Raw genomic sequence first — 21,678 nt, forward strand, 5'->3', positions numbered from 1 at the left:
TTGTTCTTACTACTACATGCCTTCTGCTAATCGGACATGCAGCAAGCACCAGTTATATTTCTTTTGGGCAATTTTTCAAAATGATAAGATATGCGGCCTCAAAGCCTCACCAATTTACAGTTGTAAGATCAAATAACTATTCACCACATAAAGTATGATTATTTTTTCGAATCTAACACCTGCCCTGATTATCGAAAACCAAAAAAAATGGGCATGTTCTCTTATGTTGATGTCACATTGGTGAAGAACAAGACCAAGATACACACGGATAGACCATCATTAAACTTAAGATTGAATCTATTCTCATCAGAGAAGAAAACATGTACTCTTTGATGTGCATTTCAGGGAAAATTGTCTGCACCACTCCAAGCTCAACCTTTTATGACGTCTAGTTAAGAGGAAACGTGGAGCCTTTTTGTTGTGGCTCGGGGCCTTCTTGGAATGGTGATTGGAATATCCAACAGCATGTCGTGCTGACAGAACTGCCTGAAGCATGCCACAAGCCGTTGTCGGTTGTCAAAGAACGCCTTCTAGTCAAAACTTCATATCATCTTAAATGTTATGAACTGTGGACAAAATAATAATGTGGCACAATTATGACGTCACCTTATGCAAGTCCATTGAAAATATGAAGTTAAATTTTTATATATATATATAAGAGACACTATTGTTAATGAATCAAACCATTTACAAATAATTGTGTCCCATATACAACTTAAACATTCAGTTAGAAAGTAGTAGGCGTTTGAAAATTGTACTTGGATGTATATGTAGCCTTATAGTATGTTTTTAAAACAAAAGCAGAAAAAACGCACAAGTAGAAAAAGCCAACACACAACAAAAAAGCAAACACAAAAAAGGAGATCATGAACACACAAGTGTTATTAATATTAAACAAGTCCATAGGTGTACAACTAGTTTCTTATAGTGCGTTTCCTCCTGGTTTTTTTTTCGATGTTTTTGTTAACATGCGGTATATTAAGTCTTGATAGATGCATAATATTTTTATTAGTTGTTACTGGCTTTGAACTAACTGTCAGTAACTGAGAGTGTATTTTTGTTTTTGGAATGTACAAGTACCTGTCAAAGTCTACGTTTTGCTTTTGTTAGATGTATTTCTATTTGCATTCGTCTGATGAGTTTAGCATTTTCAACTTAATTTTATAGTTTGTTCGTATCTTGTACTATTACAACACTATCCCAGAATTTTGGTGAGAGTTGTGCACCCGCAAACATGTTTAATTCAGCCACATTCTTTATGTGTCTTTCCTACGACATGAACCTGTAATTTAGTTGTTGCTGTTTGTCGCTGTGTTACATATTTGTTTCTTGTTCATCATTTTATACATAAATTAGGCCGGTAGGTTTCTCGTTTGAATTGTTTTACATTTGTCATATCGGGGCCTTTCAAACTGACTATACGGAATGAACTGTGCTCTGTTGAAGGCCATACGATGAGCTGTAATTGTTAATTTTTGTGTCATTTGGTCTCTTGTGGAGAGTTGTCTCATTGGCATTAATGATACCACATATTCTTGTTTATATAATATTCATTAAGAAGTGTTTATCTGATTATAAATTATCTGTAGGACTCTTTTTTCGAATCCTTTATTCCTACCGGTTTGTTTGATAATTTTTATAATCTGGAATGTTACAGATGTCATATTTGATCCAATTGAAATTACATTAAAAAAAAAAAAAAATTTGTATAAAAGAGTGTTTTAAATTGATAGTATACATTAATGGAACCAACAGATCAGAGAAGAAACAAGGTTCAAATATTTGTGTTTTGGAAATAAGCCAAATTAATTTTTGCGGAAAAAAATCCTCTCTGAATTTTCATAAATTTTACATTCGCACCTTTTCTTCAAATATGAAAAAATAAATAAGGATATTGTACGTTTTTCAATTATGTTTTTAAAGCTTTATTTGATAAGATTACATGAATGAAAATAAAATGCATGGTAAGCAACTATTCAATTAATTCATTTAAAAAAAATATATATACAAATTCTAATTAAAAGAGTTCTAAGCATTTGAAATATATAAACATTACACGATTAATTTCGAGCTTTTTTCTTCAAACATCGTTTCGCAATAATGAAGGAAAAGATGCATGCAATAATGTATTAAAATATAAAAAGTACCTTAAATGAGTTGGCATAAGAACGCTTCGTTGAAATGAATTAAGAACCGGAAAGGGTTCTACGGATCAAAACATCTCGCCTGCAATTCCTGCAGTGAGTGTAAAAATGTAATGGTGACTGCAAAAAACTGTCAATTTATAATTTAATACGGAAGAAAATTAAACAATAAAAACATTTTACATAGGGTATTCATTGATCATGTAGAAGCCGATGTCTAGATTTCTTAAAATTCAACAAAGGTTGAAGAAAGGCATTTTCGTCTATCTAAACAACCAAAACTATATGTATTTCTTAACTACAAAAAAATAAAATAATCTATTAGTAAATTATTGAAATGAGAAATTTTGCTTTAGATTTTATCCCTTAATCATAAAAAGGCTTTCTTAAAATTTAGAGTTTATGATCATGATGATGGTTTCACTTATTTTCTATATTTGAAAAAGTCTCTTCCTCAGACAAATGTAGAAATATTCACCAAAAAAAAACCAAACAATAAGTACCACCTTGAGCTGTGTTATTATGTTTTTTTATCATTCAAGAAAGTAAACTTAACTACAGTTTCAATATTAAATGGATATTAGAAGATGTGGTATGAGTGCCAATGAGACACCTCTCCATTCCAGTCACAATTTATAAAAGTAAACCATTATAGGCCAAGGTTCGGTCTTCAACAAGGATCCTAGGCTCACACCAAACAGCAAGTTATAAAGGGCCCCAAAAATTACTAGTGTAAAACCATTCAAACGGGAAAACCAACGGTCTAAGCTATATACAAAACGAGAAACACTTATGAACCACATAAACAGACGACCATTCTGCACATCAGATTCCTGAACGCGTGACAATGTTATTTAAGAAACTTAAATGAACCTGTGTGCTATCGACATTGATGACTTTGTTGCATGCTCGATAAAAACATAACAAGTTATGATAAATTTTTAAAAAGCCATCTGGAGAAATTTTTCGGGGACATGCATTTTATTTTCCTTTAATTTTGAAAAAAAGTCATTCATACATTTTAAAACAATGAATTGCATGAATATTGTTTTTTATGTGTGGCTTTAGTTTTGTGTGTTTGAAAAAATTAAATCATATAAAATGCGTATTTTCAGTTCTAGCAACTAAAATCAATTTGATACTTGTTCTATGTCAACTATACATCTCGGTTAAAAAAATATAGGGATTGGTTAGTACCTTTGATTTTGAACAGACAAATTTTTGTAAAAAAGTAGGAAAAACAAATACATGATCATACAATATACATAAACAGCAATGAAGCCAAACATTATAAATTTGTTTACAAATCAAGCACATTTATATGCAAACTTAAAATAAGGGTAAACATTTGAATAAAAATTATGTCCAAGATATCATGCCATATTCAAGTGTTATTTTTCAAATAATCACGAGATTTACCAACTATCTAGTTTTAAAAATCAAGTCTCGTACAAAAACATAATGATCATAATCATAACAACAATAAAAAATACACAAAATCTTGATTTGTTGTTTAATCCTTTTTCAGTTCTACATTTGAAAATGCCTGTAGTTAGTCAGGAATATGACAGTTGTTGTCCATTCGTTTGATGTTTTTTTTCATCTGATTTTTCCATTTTATTAGGTACTTTTCGTTTAGAATTGTACTCGGAGTTTAGTATTTTTGTAATTTTACTTAAATAGATTAAATAAATTTAAAACAGTCTAAATCAACTGAACATTTATTTTATACTAAGTTGCATGGACAAACATGCAGTCGCTTTATAATTCTCAATATGAACTCCTACTGATTCTATCGAAGCATGTGATATATTGCAATTTTAGTGATAACATAAAATACCAAAAATTTTGCAAACTAAACATTGCGATTACAAGCAGAATAAAAAAAATATATCTACATGATATGCAAAAATTGTGACAATCACAAAAATCATAAAAAATAAAGTAGTATATATGTTTTACTTCGTGAAGTGTATCTATTTCATTAAGAAAAAAATAAAGAAACAACCACAGTATTGCTACAAAATCAAAAATAGAGGGTAATGCAGCACGGTTTTACTTCCTATTATTCGCACTAAAATATTTATCTACTGTGGACATTCTGACTCTTTACAGTGACTACTATCCTATTGCTAAAAAGACTAGGATTTATTAACAAAATAACTAATGTTTCTAAAAGCATCTTTTGGCAGAGTGTGCATGATATAATTGGACTTGTAGTAAAGAAAACCGTTTTTTTTTAATTTACTTACACATTTTTTAAGTTCCATTGTGGTTTAAATGTTATTAGATTGCTTTGACTCAAAATATAAATTCATTGATTGATTTAATGCTTTTTCATACTTTGCCTCTTGTATTTATTGTGCATAATATTTTTTAAAATTGATAACAAAAAACGTCTCATATGATATGTTTTAAAAAGCTTGAATATATTAGATATTTCTACGAGGGATCTATAAGACTACAAGAAATATAAGGCTTGTTTCCTATACTACCTTTGTATTTGAACAGACATATCTATATACAATTGACAAAAATATATGGTAATAAAAATATATGCAATACCAGCAAATAGGCCGAACAAAATAATTTGTTCAAAAACAAAGCAAACTTTAAAAAAAGATTACAAAATTAAATGAAAATTATATACTAGAAAATATATGATATCCATTAGTTTGTTTTAAAACAATTACGAGATAAACTAATTGTCCAGTTTTTAACAAACAATTCGTCGTACAAAAACAAGTAAAGTTAAGTTAACATTTTGCTTTAAGAAATAATTTGATTGTTTGGTATCCTTGTACATGTATTTGATCAGGTACATTCTTATAGAATAAAGAAAAAAAATTAAGATTAATAAATATGCATGAACAGCAAAAAAGCCAAACAATATAATTTGTTTAAAAACAAAGGAAACTTTAAAAAAAAAATTAATTTAAATTTAAATTATGTACAATAATTGATACTATATCCATTTCTTAATTTCAAAATTATTACGAGATCAACTAACTATCCAGTTTTTAACATACAATTATCGTACAAAAACACTGATATTGTACAATTCTCATTATAAAATAGTTTTGGTTCTATCAAATCATATGATATTTGACATTATTATACTTCATGTTTAAATCCCATATTTTGATTGGCAAATACGAGGGTGTTAATTTACTCTATCACATGATTTAGCGCGTGACAATTTTTTGGAATGTTACCCTCTTGTCCAGACCCATCAAAAATCGATAAATTAAAGGACAATGAATTGAATTTACATCAAGTAATTTAAAAAAAAACAATGCTTATGTTCTACGTTTTGGCTGAGATTTTATTAATTGACTGTCAAAATAAAAAAAATAAACCATCTTGCTTAACTTAAGTTTTTTTTCTCTAATACTCGTATTAACGTTGTTATGTACGTGACGTCATAGAAAATACTTTTAAAATAAAATTAATCTGTAAAAGACCATAATGATAGGACATTCAGTATAATAAATTGAATAACACATAGCTGAGAGGGTGATAGAGTAGATTGGTACCACTCGAAAAAGCATTGTCAACTTTGGTTGTACCGAGTTGACATTGTTTTCTCTGGGTAACAATGTGAACACTTATTATCAAAACTTATGCAAACCAGGATTTCTACATTTTGTGCATTAATGGTGACAGTCAATGTAATTTGCAAAGAATGAAATATTAAAATTACACATTTACCCTATTGCATACAGAAAAAGTCTTTGTTACAGCCTTCATATTATTTCAATCTAAATTAAAAGTCAAATGTTTTCAAATATAAAATTGTTTATATCATGTATATATATATATATATATAAATAACGTCATAAATTGATTTGAAGCAATGGGACCGAATGCCTCCGATTTGATTTTAGTGGCCGAATTTTAATCCGATTTTTCAATATTCTGGAATTTAAAACTCATAAAGTTTCTTAATGATAGATATTGAAAGGATTTAACATTAATGTTACTTAAATGTATAAAGTGTTTTTGTTTTCATTTATACATAAATATATATGCAGCGCTTGTTGTTGAAGACCGCATTGTTATATTTAACACGTTTTCGATATATTGTTCGTATATCCTCAACCAACATGAATTGATGTGTACCTCAAAGACAAACGATACATTTCCGAAAAAATTTCAGTGTTGGTAAAAAATATCTTTCTCATACATTAGTACGATAACAAAATAAATCTTTTAGATATTTGCATCATACCGATATTTAGGCATTTAAATATTTATATTATTATCGTCTGTTTATTATGTTGCCCAAAAGTTACAAATATAAGGGAGTTATGATGTGAATTTTAGAACAGACTTTAAGACTCTTTTTAAAAATAACACTGGTGTGAATTAAAATCAAGGGAATTGAGTCAAACGGCTTTAAGATTTTCCGAGAATTTTTTTTTGAAAAAACATATCAATTGATTTTACAAAAAAGTTAACTCGAACAATGTTCAATTTGAAATAATGTATGTTACATTAGTATAAAAAAGAAGATGTGGTATGATAGTCTACTGATATTACTTCATCCAGAGTTGGTGTGTGTATTTGTTTTATTCTATTGTCTCATACATCAGACCTTCATCTTTATAATCATCATCATGGCCATCATTGTGGTAAACGACGCAATCGTCTGATCGACCTGGTATCTCTGCTGTTCTGGCTGTACTCCTTCAAACAAAAATGATATGTTTTTAACTTTAATTGGAGATATTTGCGTTTGGAATGATATGTAATTGATACGGAACTTGAAACAAAATAAAAGGGGAAGTGTTTCTATAACAGCTATAGTTTAAACATATTTCAATGTTCAAAAATGACAAATGAATAAGACACATATTTTTCAACTTAGTAATTATAAAGTCATCTCCATTTTGCTCATTATTGATAGGCGAACATTGACTTCTAGCTGTAGTCATCCTTGTAATTTGTTAGACTGATGTCTCATTGGCAATGATTCTCCATCTCCTTTTTTCATATAACAACATGTACAATAAAAAAAGCCTTTGATTACTATTAGGAGAAGCACTTCATTTTTTGTAACAAGTATAGTTTTACACAAAAATGGTCATGACTCCACAACGAAGCAAATGGTGTGTACATGTATAAAAACAAGTACAGATTGCCAAATGTGTAGTAGTTGCCAACAATAATCTGTTAGTTTAATGAAAAAACTTATATTAGGTTTAGGAATGTATATGTCAGATGTTTGGAATCTACAATACTTGTCCCAGAACACCAATGTTTCTTTTCATGTAAGACTTCAATAGCTCATAAAAGGTAATTTAACAAAATTTAAGCAGATTCTAGATTTCTTTTCTTTCAAATCTTTTCTTACATTTTGAAACCTAAGTAATATTAATGCAAACATACATGTAAGGTAAAAGTCCTAGCTTTTCCCGCCATTTGGAAATTTCTCGAAAAGGAGCTTCATAACTTTTCAATAGTTTTAGTGTATTTTGTTTCTGAACTTATGATCTTCTGTCTTATGTTATCAATTTTGAATTCTAGATATTTCACCCTAAAAAAAAATGATTGAAACAAGTATGTATTTCGACTTCCTTCTCGTAATCCTCCTTAAAGTTTGAGTCACGTGGATTTATTATAAAATCTTTTTCCTTATCAGTCAGTCAGTACAATTGTTTGCTAAAATCGATACAAGCAAATGCTTAGCGGGATAAGTTTCTTAAGTATTATCTTTAATATTCAATTTGATTATAGAATAAAGTAAAATCACAAAAATACTGAACTCCGACAAAAATACAAAACAGAAAGTGCTTAATTAAATTGCTAACTCAAAAGCTCAAACACATCAAACGAATGGATAACAACTGTCATATTCCTGACTTGGTACAGGCATTTTCTAATGTAAAAAAAATGTGGATTTAACCTGGTCTTGTAGCTAGCTAAAACCTCTCACTTGTAGGATAGTTGCATCAAATTTTAACTAGAAGCATATGCATGAAACGATGACAAACAATGAAAGATTGTTTATTTTATTATTCATGTTTACATGTTTTAATCAGTAAAGATAAAACTAGTGAAAGTAATACATTTAACATTAGCATACTGAACATTGTATATTCAGACTAAAATACAAGAAAGTAAACTAAAGCAGTATTGTACATGTATGTGTGCGATTTAATATGACTTGACAACAATATAGTAACTATATTTCTTCTGCATAAGTCTGTTTAATGGTAAACGGTATTTAACATATGTGAAATAAAAATTAAACTTACAATGTAGTTGTGTAAGAGTTATCTGTAAAAAAAGACAGGAGATTACAGAAATTATACACAAATTGAAAAAAACCAACGAAATACAAGTGTTTCTTACATTCATAACATGCCTATTCGTTTCAACTGCAAAACCATCTATACATTATGTGTGTTGGGTCAACCATGCTGCTGCTATGTAATACTGAATATATACTTATAGATAAATGCAAAACAAATATATATTTGATTGTTAAATCATTTATTGAAACTTTCGCTGCAGCCTTTCAAACTTCATCGATAGTCACTTTAAAAGTTTCTAATAACATAATTTCACCTACTGTCAAATAAAAAATAAAAGGAAATTTGGGGAAAAAGACTTTCGAGTGATCTTGATATCAAAGTTATGATGTTGAAAGTTGTTTTGATAGATTGGTGTAAGGTAACAGATAATTGTTTTATTTTCGATTTTCCTTTAAACAACACAACATATACATAATTCGTTCATAGATACAAATATTTGGTAAATAAGTTTGTGCTGTACATGCAACACTACTAGACATAAGTATATATTTTATCATTTCAACAAAACTTAAGAAACAGATTCAGTTACCGAATTAGCTTGCAATACGATATTTCTCAAAATTTTAACAATTGATTTTTAATAATAAAACCTCTCAGCAAAAAAAATAGTACAGATATTCCATATTAAATATTCCAGTGAAATGCAAACGTAACGATATTTTGTACTTTATATTTTGGACATATTGTATAGTACTCGTGTGTTTATCGTAAGATATCAAGGTGTTTAAAACATGCTATTGATATAAAAAAAAATAGAGAATACCGCGAACACACTCGCTGACCTATTTTGTTGAAACCCATTTGGTTGTAATGCTTTTAAGGTGGTACCCAACACTTTCACTAAAATAAATTTGGCTCGTTAACTTTTCATGAAATTTTGACAAAGTATTTACTTTGACCCTTTGACAAAAATATAAAAATTTCAAAAATTTTGAACCAACCGTTTTGTCCGAAAAATTACACTGGTTATATAGCTGTTTGACAAATACCAATTTTGATCATTGGGAAGCTTTAAACAGTCCTTTTACAACACAACGTAATTAAAACGTTTAGCTGACTTTACAGAGTTATCTCCCTGTAGTGTTAGGTACCACCTTAAGGATTTTTTGTCAAAGATTTGCAAACCACAACGATGGTTTCTGGTATAGATCATGTTTAGAATTGATTATTAGTTAAACACGACTATGTATAGGTAAAAGCGCTTCTATACAAATGTGACAATTAAAAATCAACATTGAAAGTAGTTTCAACTTCAATTGGTATACATTGATATCTTTTCAACGCTTAAATATAAATAAAAATATATGTGCATTAAACATGTTAAACTACCTTTATTTTGTGTCCTTCTGCGCGAAGCAACATATTTGCACACTAGCACACACACGACAGTTACCACAATGCATCCAGCACCCACACCTACATGACTAAAATACTGGCCACTCCGTTCTGCGCTGGATTCCAATCCTGTAGTTTTTAATTTAAAAAAATAGCGCACGATAAATAAACAATCATAATACGATTAATAAATTCAAAGACATAAAATGTTTGAAAAGAATAAAATAGGATGAGAAAATATTACAAATTCTTTTTCTATTGTTTAGATGATTGTAGTTGGAGTGGGAGTGTCCATTTTCATAAACCTCTGCAACATTGTACGCAGTGTTCTAAAATGAAAGTAAATTAACACTTCTGATGAAGTTGAATACTCAATATATTTGTTTTAGGTCTACTGAATGATGCATAGAAGGAATCCTGGAGACGCATACAATGGAGACATTGTTTCATCCTATCTATGTTTCGTAATATTCATTAACTCCGTTATATTTAACATCATGTAAATGTATCCAATTCACCGAAATAGTTCACGAACAATAGAGATCGAAAACAGACAAAAAATATGTGCTTGCTCACAGCAGATGTGTACTTTTAAAGACACTTTTATTATGTCCGTTTAACAGATTATATTGACGAACTAAGATGCTTTTCAACTATTTTTAAAATCAACTTTCCAAGAAGCAAATATTACGCCGAAAAACAGTTCATATAACGGTCACAAGGCGTTGCATGCAAGGTAAATAAGAAATGAAATACGCGAAAATAAAATAAGTTGCAATCAACCGTTGATTTAAATTATTTCTGAATGACACATGTTGCTTTACCTGATCATAGGGCATACAGAAGTGAAATAGCTGAGTCAATAACAATGACTTGTTTGGAGTTGTTAAGAATTTTAGGCGTGTAATGATTACGCCGGGAAATATGAAAAGTGAAAGTAGTTGATGTTGAGTGTGTTTCAAATCAACAAGTAACTTTTGTTTCATGATGCATTGTCGCTCCATCAAGCTAGAGATCAGTTATTTTAAGTGCAAACAGTCTTGTTTTTAGATTTGATACATTTCTTTTACTCTCATATAGCTATGAAAACTTACCATTCCAATGTTTAAAGAAATGAAGTGCGAATGAGTTATTGATATAGATACTGTTCATGAAAATAAATAGTGCACTCCTCCCTTGTTGACATATATCGGGGTAAATCACCCTGATAAAAGTCGTAAAACGACAAAAATATGTTCATAATACGTATGGGTAGCTCCCTGTATGTGTTCGCCAAATTGTGAAGCATCCAAAAGTAAGTAAATGTTTATATATATAGCGGGACGGCTGCAGTGCAGGCGATTTGGTGTCACGATATCACAGTAGCATGGGTTCGAATCCCGGCGAGGGAAGAACCAAAAATTTGCGAAAGCAAATTTACAGATCTAACATTGTTGGGTTGATGTTTAGACGAGTTGTATATACATTATGTACACAGCCATGTATCACCATCATTGATGGCGATCCTATGGATACATCTGTTGTAGGGTTGTCACTGACTCAGACGTACTTATGTATATAATTATTTTCTGTGACTGTATCTTACATTAATTTGTAGGATCCTTTACTATAGATAATTTAGCTGATCTGTAACAATAACATATTCATGCCTTATATATCATGTACTGTAGTACACCGCTAGATTAAAACTGACGTTGAAAGGTAACACATGCCCACCGAAAGCTCTTTTTTTGAGAGCCCCGGTGGTCTTCTGGTCTAGCGGGACGGCTGCAGTGCAGGCGATTTGGTGTCACGATATCACAGTAGCATGGGTTCGAATCCCGGCGAGGGAAGAACCAAAAATTTGCGAAAGCAAATTTACAGATCTAACATTGTTGGGTTGATGTTTAGACGAGTTGTATATACATTATGTACACAGCCATGTATCACCATCATTGATGGCGATCCTATGGATACATCTGTTGTAGGGTTGTCACTGACTCAGACGTACTTATGAATATAATTATTTTCTGTGACTGTATCTTACATTAATTTGTAGGATCCTTTACTATAGATAATTTAGCTGATCTGTAACAATAACATCTTCATGCCTTATATATCATGTACTGTAGTACGCCGCTAGATTAAAACTGACGTGGAAAGGTAACACATGCCCACCGTAGGCTCTTTTTTTGAGAGCCAAGGTGGTCGTGTGGTCTAGCGGGACGGCTGCAGTGCAGGCGATTTGGTGTCACGATATCACAGTAGCATGGGTTCGAATCTCGGCGAGGGAAGAACCAAAAATTTGCGAAAGCAAATTTACAGATCTAACATTGTTGGGTTGATATTTAGACGAGTTGTATATACATTATGTTCACAGCCATGAATCACCATCATTGATGGCGATCCGATGGATACATCTGTTGTAGAGTTGTCACTGAATCAGACGTACTTTTGTATATATATATATATATATATATAAAGCTAGAAGTCATATGAACAGTGTATCGATTCATTGGTATTTTTTAAGCCAACTTCTTTTTCTAACTTAGGTTGAATAGTGTCGTGTTGGTTAGTAATTTGTTTTGCTTTAAGACATAATAAAAAGGGTATGAAAGAAATTTCTGATACCTATATCTGCAAACAAAATCCTCAATCTCGTTATAAACTGTTAACTTCTAAAGTCACAAAGATGAAATATCTAAGAGCATGAAAAAAGTTAAACCTATCAAATGTTATATAAAGGTCAACTTTGCATTAGTGTAATTAAAGTAGATTGAATAAAATATGTAAATATTCATTACCAAACCAACAAACCAGCGGATATGTTCTAAATCTCTTAACTACAAACATGACAAACCGGCCCTTTTTCTCCTAAAGTGACCTACTGACATAACCAGTTTTGTACTAACATGAGCAACATGACGGGTCCCACATATGGAGCAGGATCTTCTCACACTTGCGGAGTACCTGAGATCCATGGTTTGTGCTGCTCAGTCTTTAGTTTTCTATAATATGTTTTGTGTAATTTATTTGACCTTTTGTCCTTTTTTCTTTTTTAGCCATGGGATTGTAAGTTTATTTTAGATTAATAAGTTTGAATGACCCTTTGATATTTTTCTCCTTTTTTAAAATGATAATAATAATAAATCACTTAACACAAAGCAGTACAAAACCACTTGCTATTCAATGGTGGATGATACCGTTGGACTGCAATTCCAACAGCCGGCGCCTCGACACATAGTAGTAATATCAAAATATTATATATGTGATGTAGCGCACAATTTAACTAGTCGTAGATCGTGTCCGTTTAAAAATATCCCAGTTTGATGAATAAATGCATTTGGTATTTGGGTGAAATTATATTACAGCACAATACTTTTTTTCTTATATGATGATGATTATTTATTTAGGTTTTAGCATTTTCCAATCAGAAAAAAAAAAGAAGGACGAAAGATACCAAAGGGACAGTCAAACTTATAAATCGAAAATAAACCGTCAACCCCATGACTAAAAATGAAAAATGATAAACAGACAAACAATAATACATATGACACAACATAGAAAACTAAAGAATAAGCAACGCGAACCCCACAAAAAACCTAGGGGTGGTCTCAAATGCTCTGGAAGGGTCAGCAGATCCTGCTCCACCCTAATAAATATAAGACGATTTAAACACGAATGCGTTTAAAATACAAGGATGCCACAGTTGCATCATTTTCTATGTTCAGTGGTCCGTAAAATTGTGGTCAAACTAAGTTTCAAGTTGATTTATTTTCTAGTTCATAAAAAAACACTTTGATTAAAACTTTAACACAAGTGGGATGGAGGGATGGAAGAACGGATCGACGGACAAACTGATGCACGGACCGAACATCGTAATGTCCCTAGGTGAGACATTACAACTGTTTTTTGATACAAACCAGGACAGTTTTCAGTATTACAGTAGTTGAAATCATAGTTGTCTATTCCACAATGAGAGCCACCATACAATGGGGAAGGATTATCACAGTGACGAGATCTCCATTGTGTTCCTCCACCACATGTTACGTTGCAAGTATTCCAAATTGACCAGATTCCCCAGCGTCCGTCAACTTGTTGAAAAAAGAGAAATCTTAGCATATTTCAATTGTTGCATGCATCACAACGATTATGTCTTGATATTAATAAAAGCATGTCTTACTGTTATAATATATAGGCTATATACCTGTGTGTTCGTTCAGGTACTGGTCATACAGTTATGAATATGTATTCTAACATTCAAATTAATTCCACTTAACTCTGCAATTAATTTATTTCGCCAAATTGACAAACGTACTACATGTACCAATAAGTGCATAAAAGTTTATTTTAGATTAATAAGTTTGAATGACCCTTTGATATTTTTCTCCTTTTTTAAAATGATAATTATAATAAATCACTTAACACAAAGCAGTACAAAACCACTTGCTATTCAATGGTGGATGATACCGTTGGACTGCAATTCCAACAGCCGGCGCCTCGACACATAGTAGTAATATCAAAATATTATATATGTGATGTAGCGCACAATTTAACTAGTCGTAGATTGTGTCCATTTGAAAATATCCCAGTTTGATGAATAAATGCATTTGGTATTTGGGTGAAATTATATTACAGCACAATACTTTTTTTTCTTATATGATGATGATTATTTATTTAGGTTTTAGCATTTTCTAATCAGAAAAAAAAGAAGGACGAAAGATACCAAAGGGACAGTCAAACTCATAAATCGAAAATAAAATGACAACCCCATGACTAAAAATGAAAAATGATAAACAGACAAACAATAATACGTATGACACAACATAGAAAACTAAAGAATAAGCAACGCGAACCCCACAAAAAACCTAGGGGTGGTCTCAAATGCTCTGGAAGGGTCAGCAGATCCTGCTCCATCCTAATAAATATAAGACGATTTAAACACGAATGCGTTTAAAATACAAGGATGCCACAGTTGCATCATTTTCTATGTTCAGTGGTCCGTAAAATTGTGGTCAAACTAAGTTTCAAGTTGATTTATTTTCTAGTTCATAAAAAAAACACTTTGATTAAAACTTTAACACAAGTGGGATGGAGGGATGGAAGAACGGATCGACGGACAAACTGATGCACGGACCGAACATCGTAATGTCCCTAGGTGAGACATTACAACTGTTTTTTGATACAAACCAGGACAGTTTTCAGTATTACAGTAGTTGAAATCATAGTTGTCTATTCCACAATGAGAGCCACCATACAATGGGGAAGGATTATCACAGTGACGAGATCTCCATTGTGTTCCTCCACCACATGTTACGTTGCAAGTATTCCAAATTGACCAGAGTCCCCAGCGTCCGTCAACTAGTTGAAAAAAAGAGAAATCTTAGCATATTTCAATTGTTGCATGCATCACAACGATTATGTCTTGATATTAATAAAAGCATGTCTTACTGTTATAATATATAGGCTATATACCTGTGTGTTCGTTCAGGTACCGGTCATACAGTTATGAATATGTATTCTAACATTCAAATTAATTCCACTTAACTCTGCAATTAATTTATTTCGCCAAATTGACAAACGTACTACATGTACCAATAAGTGCATAAAAGTTTATTTTAGATTAATAAGTTTGAATGGCCCTTTGATATTTTTCTCCTTTTTTAAAATGATAATTATAATAAATCACTTAACACAAAGCAGTACAAAACCACTTGCTATTCAATGGTGGATGATACCGTTGAACTGCAATTCCAACAGCCGGCGCCTCGACACATAGTAGTAATATCAAAATATTATATATGTGATGTAGCGCACAATTTAACTAGTCGTAGATCGTGTCCATTTGAAAATATCCCAGTTTGATGAATAAATGCATTTGGTATTTGGGTGAAATTATATTACAGCACAATACTTTTTTTTCTTATATGATGATGATTATTTATTTAGGTTTTAGCATTTTCTAATCAGACAAAAAAGAAGGACGAAAGATACCAATTGGACAGTCAAACTCATAAATCGAAAATAAACTGACAACCCCATGACTAAAAATGAAAAATGATAAACAGACAAACAATAATACATATGACACAACATAGAAAACTAAAGAATAAGCAACGCGAACCCCACAAAAAACCTAGGGGTGGTCTCAAATGCTCTGGAAGGGTCAGCAGATCCTGCTCCACCCTAAGAAATATAAGACGATTTAAACACGAATGCGTTTAAAATACAAGGATGCCACAGTTGCATCATTTTCTATGTTCAGTGGTCCGTAAAATTGTGGTCAAACTAAGTTTCAAGTTGATTTATTTTCTAGTTCATAAAAAAACACTTTGATTAAAACTTTAACACAAGTGGGATGGAGGGATGGAAGAACGGATCGACGGACAAACTGATGCACGGACCGAACATCGCAATGTCCCTAGGTGAGACATTACAACTGTTTTTTGATACAAACCAGGACAGTTTTCAGTATTACAGTAGTTGAAATCATAGTTGTCTATTCCACAATGAGAGCCACCATACAATGGGGAAGGATTATCACAGTGACGAGATCTCCATTGTGTTCCTCCACCACATGTTACGTTGCAAGTATTCCAAATTGACCAGAGTCCCCAGCGTCCGTCAACTAGTTGAAAAAAAGAGAAATCTTAGCATATTTCAATTGTTGCATGCATCACAACGATTATGTCTTGATATTAATAAAAGCATGTCTTACTGTTTGACTCAAACTCTAAACTTAAAACTATTCTAGATCCCAATAAAGATATTTTGTCTAGTGTTGTAGACTATATAAAGCAATCTATGGAATTGCGAAAATAAGGTCCACATTGGTCAATTATTATATACATCTATATATAGATATATGTTATTAATATCAACTTCACTTTTTAAAAACATTTATCATGTATAGTTATGTTTCTTGTCACTTGTGTATACATTGTACTATGTTTGCATTTTAACCCGTCAGGGTTTCATGTTTTTTGCAATAAAGATAATATAGTATCTAATGATAGAGAGGTTATAATATATAGGCTATATACCTGTGTGTTCGTTCAGGTCATATAGTTATGAATATGTATTCTAACATTCAAATTAATTCCACGTTATTTCGGCCAGGATGCATTATTCTTTCCAGGACAGTTTGAATGATTATAACAGAAATAAAATGATTGCAAAATAGTGGTCATTGCAACAGAATTACTTAATAGCAAACTCAACCAAAATTGTACACAGTGATCAAAGTTTCTATTACGATTTAAACAAAGTTACTTTTATAAATTCAAAAACTTATAATTAAGTTTGAGAGCTGCATCAGTGGCTTTGATAAGTGACCTATTCGATAGTTGTTGTTGATACCTAGATATTACATGCATTTCGACTGAATAATTAATTATCATGGAAGTACTGAATTCCAATAAAAACCTTTCCGGTTTACTAGTAGATAACAGTCTCAAAAGGTATATGTAACACACAAGAAAAGAAAAAGAAATGAAGGAACATACATACAGGAAAAATATTTGCAATTAATTCGGGTTTTAAAAAAAATAAATAACAAAACTCGTTCAAGATACATACCAGGACAATTGTCAGTATTACAGTCGTTGAAATCATAGTTGTCAGTTCCACAATTAGAGCCACCATACAATGGGGAAGGATTATCACAGTGACGAGATCTCCATTGTGTTCCTCCACCACATGTTACGTTGCAAGTTTTCCAAATTGACCAGTGTCCCCAGCTTCCGTCAACTACGTAAAAAAAGAGTTCTCTCTTATTTTGTCTAATTTGCAATTGTATCATGCACCAAAATGATCATTCCTTGATATTCACAATAGTCTGTCTGACTCTTCAAATGTTAAGCCTATAAACCTATTGTTTCAACCCCAACATACAGTATATAATTCCTTATGAGCATTGGATCTGTATGTTAGAATTAAAAATATGTTCACTTTAACCTGCTCTTAATCTCTATTTCATCAAATGCACCAAACTACTACCAAATAATGCATAAAATATAAAAAAAAAAAAAAGAAGATGTGGTATGATTGCCAATGAGACAACTATCCACAAAAGACCAAAATGACATAAACATTAACAACTATAGGTCACCGTCCGGCCTTCAACAATGAGAAAAGCCCATACCGAATAGTCAGCTATAAAAAGCCCCGATAAGACAATGTGAAACAATTCAAACGAGAAAACTAACGGCCTTCTTTACGTAAAAATGAACGAAAAACAAATATAACAACATAACACATAAACAAGCGATAACCACTACAGGCTCCTGACTTGGGCCAGGCTAATACATAAATAATGTGGCGGGGTTAAACATGTTAGCGGGATCGCAACCCTCCCCCTAACCTGGGACAGTGGTCTAACAGTATAAGAGCATGTCAGCAAATAAATAAAGGCAACAGTAGTATACCACTGTTCAAAACTCATAAATCCATGGACAAAAAACAAAATCAGGGTAACAAACTTAAACTGTGGGAAACGCATTAAATATAAGAGGAGAACAACGACATAATACTAAAATGTAACATACACAGAAACGGACCGAGCATCAGACAAAATCCTACGAGAATAACAAATATAACATGAAAACCAAATACATGAATTTGGGATAGATGAGTACCGTGACACGTCTTATCACAACGTGAATTTACACTCAAAAATAAGAGAAAACAAACGACGCAACGTTAAAGTGTAACACACAGACACACAGAAACAAACTATAATATAACAATGGCCATATTTCTGACTTGGTACAGGTCATTTTTTAAGAACAAAATGGTGGGTTGAACCTGGTTTTGTAACATGCCAAACCTCGCACTTTTATAGCCAAATGACAACACAACACCACAGGACTACAATATAAATAAATTGGAGAACACAATTGACAAAGAATCACACGAACAACAGCCAACAATAGGCAATAAGTTAAAATTTTAATACGCCAGAAGTGCATTTTGTCCACACAAGACCCACTAGTGACGCCCAGATACAAAAGTTTGAAAGCCGAAACAAGTACAAAGTTGAACAGCATCGAGGACCAAATGATAAAAAAATAAAACAATGTAAAAGTTAGAACAATGCATAGTTTGTAACTTCGCCAAGGAGTCGTTTTTTTTTCGAGGAATATTTTGAGTAAATATTATTGAAACTGCGTTTGTAAAATCCCTCTCATTATCATAGAATTACTTAATAGACATTTCCAAATTCAATTACAACACAATGAGGTCTATCAAGCAGAAGATATGCGACCAAAACATAACTCTAACAACAAAGTTCCTGTTTAGGAAATCCGAATACTTATGATGAAGTACAAAACTACCACTGTGTCCACGATTTATGTTCCGTCTAACAGTTATTTATGATTGTTGCTTAAATAGCAGAAGCATATTTCACAAGTATCACAAATACCTGCTCCTTTGTCAAATTTAAAGAACTTAAGGTGGTATGGGAGTCTAAAATAAAAATGATAGAATTTATTCATACTTTGTCAAAATGTAGTATCCATCGATACATGATCAAAAATATTATAAAAATGATAGGTCACCGTGCATTTTCTAAAGCTACAGGTTGTGACAAAATGACAAATTTTGTATGGATTATACAGGAAAAAGCACCATTTTGTGAATAGAAACTAAACAAAATGATAGAATCGTAAAATAAATTAGGAAAAGATTGCTTTCAGACAATGCTTTGAGAATATCAAAAGAAAAGATAGGGTCACCGTACGTTTTTCCCGGCTAAAAGACAAAAAAGGATAATTTCATGTAGAGTCCTTCAGAAAATGCACTGTTATAGAGTTACCTCCCCTTAAAATGTCAATTTGAAAATATTCAAAAACAACCAAAATTAATCTAAACTTGTAAAAATATTAATATTTTCAATTTATATTTTTATAAATTGGTTCTTTTAAATGAAAATTCACATTAAATTTCTGCATTCCTGCACCAAATTTTGCTAACTTGATAGAAAATATGGACCTTAGATTCTCTGTCTTTTACAATCCAAGTTGGCGAAAGACACCCATACCACCATATATTTGCAGATAAGAATCATATATCAAGATTCATAAAAGCAAGTATTAGCTTGCGAAGATATCAATAACTATTAGATTGGAACCAAAACATATATGGGAAAAGATCTGTCAGACTTTTTATCTTTTTTAAAAATACATTTTGTTAAAATCAACATAGCTGTCAAATCCATTTTTGTGCAAGATATCTTTAAACGTATTATAAAATGTTCTGAAAACTGCATAAGCGTCTATGCCTGTTTGTTTTATAATTTAATATATGAGTACTTTTAAAGATAGAATATATCAAGATAATTAAGAAGAGATTTATATCGTGATACATAGGATCATGTATTTTATAGCCCAATACTAAAGTTCTTAAATTAAATATATTTGACCCAATTTTGATTTTACTTACCAGTACATACCCTTTCTTCCAAAATTCATGGAAGAATTGACATTTAAGAAAAAAAGTGTTCGTAATCTTCAGTCAGATTACACAAGTCACACATACTTGTGTTTTGTATGTTCGATTGTAATAGTAATTAGTAATAGTTTACATGGGAGGATATAATGGAGTAATTTCCATCTTAACATTTAATATATGTTATTTATAAATAATTAAATGTAAATTGTAACATATTATTAATTGGATTGATCGATTCTAGTTTGAAGTTTTTTTTCCATTTGGAGAATCCTATAGGTCTCTCCACATTTATGTAATTTAAATGGTTGTATATGTCTTTGGATGGTATGTTTTCAATTAACCCTGTTATTTGTTAACAGTCAGTGACAAGTTTAAATTTGTTTTTACAAAAGTCTTCACTGATTTGTCAAATTTTAATGTATTAACCCATGGTTTTGGAATAGAGTTTTTCAATTTCAACAGTTCAGAGATCCAATTTGGTTTTGATGCTAATTTCTCCAATATCAGTTTTTTTGTGAAATATTCCTTTTTTGATCTATAATGTCATTAATAAGATAATACCGTTTTTTATCCAATTGAGGTAAACTAAACTTTTTCCTTTAAATTTATATTTTTATTACCCCACAACATTTGTTGGTGTATTGTTTGCTATATAACAGCTCTTTGATATGTTGAAGTAAAAAGAGGGTAGTGTATTACTTAAGTTAGGTATTGAGTTTATTTATCTGGCGTCATATGCAATATAAGGTTGTTTTTACCAATTTTGTTGAAATGATATGTTGGAATGACTTTCAAATTGACAAATTCCTTTGCCGTTAATGGTTTAACCCATGAAATTTGTAATGAATTTAAGAAATTATCAATTGTCTGTCATCTTCAGACCTCCATTTGTATAATCTTTGGTAAGTGTTGAACGTTTCACCTTTTCTTGTTTGTTATTTCATATAAAATTGTATACATTTTTTTTAATCTTTTATGTAGATTTGGGGTATCGAAACCACCGAAGCTAAAAAAGTTATATTGGGTAAAATAAGTGACTTAACAACTGTTATTTGACCTTTCATTGTTAAATTTCTTTTTTCCCAATCAAGTATTATTTTTTTTTACTGTTTCATTGATTTTTTCAATATTGAATTTATCACATTTATTTTTATTTAATCCAAAGTAGACACCTACACTTTTGATTGGTTCTTTACTCCAGTGTATATTTTCAATGTTTTCTTTGCAATGTTTAAGTCTACCTAACCATATACCTTCTGTTTTAGATTTATTCAGTTTTAAACCAGAAAGCGTTCCAAATATTTCTATTAGGTTCAATTCTTGGTGAATTTAATTTTTTGAATTGGGAAAGAGGGTTGTATCATCAGCCAATTGGGAAATTTTAAGACTATGTGTTTTTTCATCAAGTTTAATTTGAAATCCTTTAATGTTAGAATCTTGTCTTACTC

The 21,678-nt window shown here is 31.2% G+C and overlaps 1 protein-coding gene across 1 annotated transcript in view; it reads right to left on the reverse strand.

The window, feature by feature from the left end:
• Positions 1–1,703: 1,703 nt before the first annotated feature.
• LOC134681532 (scavenger receptor cysteine-rich type 1 protein M130-like) overlaps positions 1,704–21,678 on the reverse strand; it is an 85,033-nt gene continuing 65,058 nt past the window's right edge. The window contains exons 12-18 of the mRNA XM_063541174.1: positions 17,357–17,527; positions 16,236–16,406; positions 14,969–15,139; positions 13,702–13,872; positions 9,794–9,928; positions 8,405–8,426; positions 1,704–6,833 (exon numbers count right to left, since the gene is read on the reverse strand). Of these exons, the coding sequence (XP_063397244.1) occupies positions 6,716–6,833; positions 8,405–8,426; positions 9,794–9,928; positions 13,702–13,872; positions 14,969–15,139; positions 16,236–16,406; positions 17,357–17,527 (959 nt within the window). The 3' untranslated portion in view covers positions 1,704–6,715. The remainder of the gene's footprint in view (positions 6,834–8,404; positions 8,427–9,793; positions 9,929–13,701; positions 13,873–14,968; positions 15,140–16,235; positions 16,407–17,356; positions 17,528–21,678) is intronic.

The sequence above is a fragment of the Mytilus trossulus genome, chromosome 8, assembly GCF_036588685.1.
Source record: "Mytilus trossulus isolate FHL-02 chromosome 8, PNRI_Mtr1.1.1.hap1, whole genome shotgun sequence".
Classification (NCBI taxonomy): domain Eukaryota; kingdom Metazoa; phylum Mollusca; class Bivalvia; order Mytilida; family Mytilidae; genus Mytilus; species Mytilus trossulus.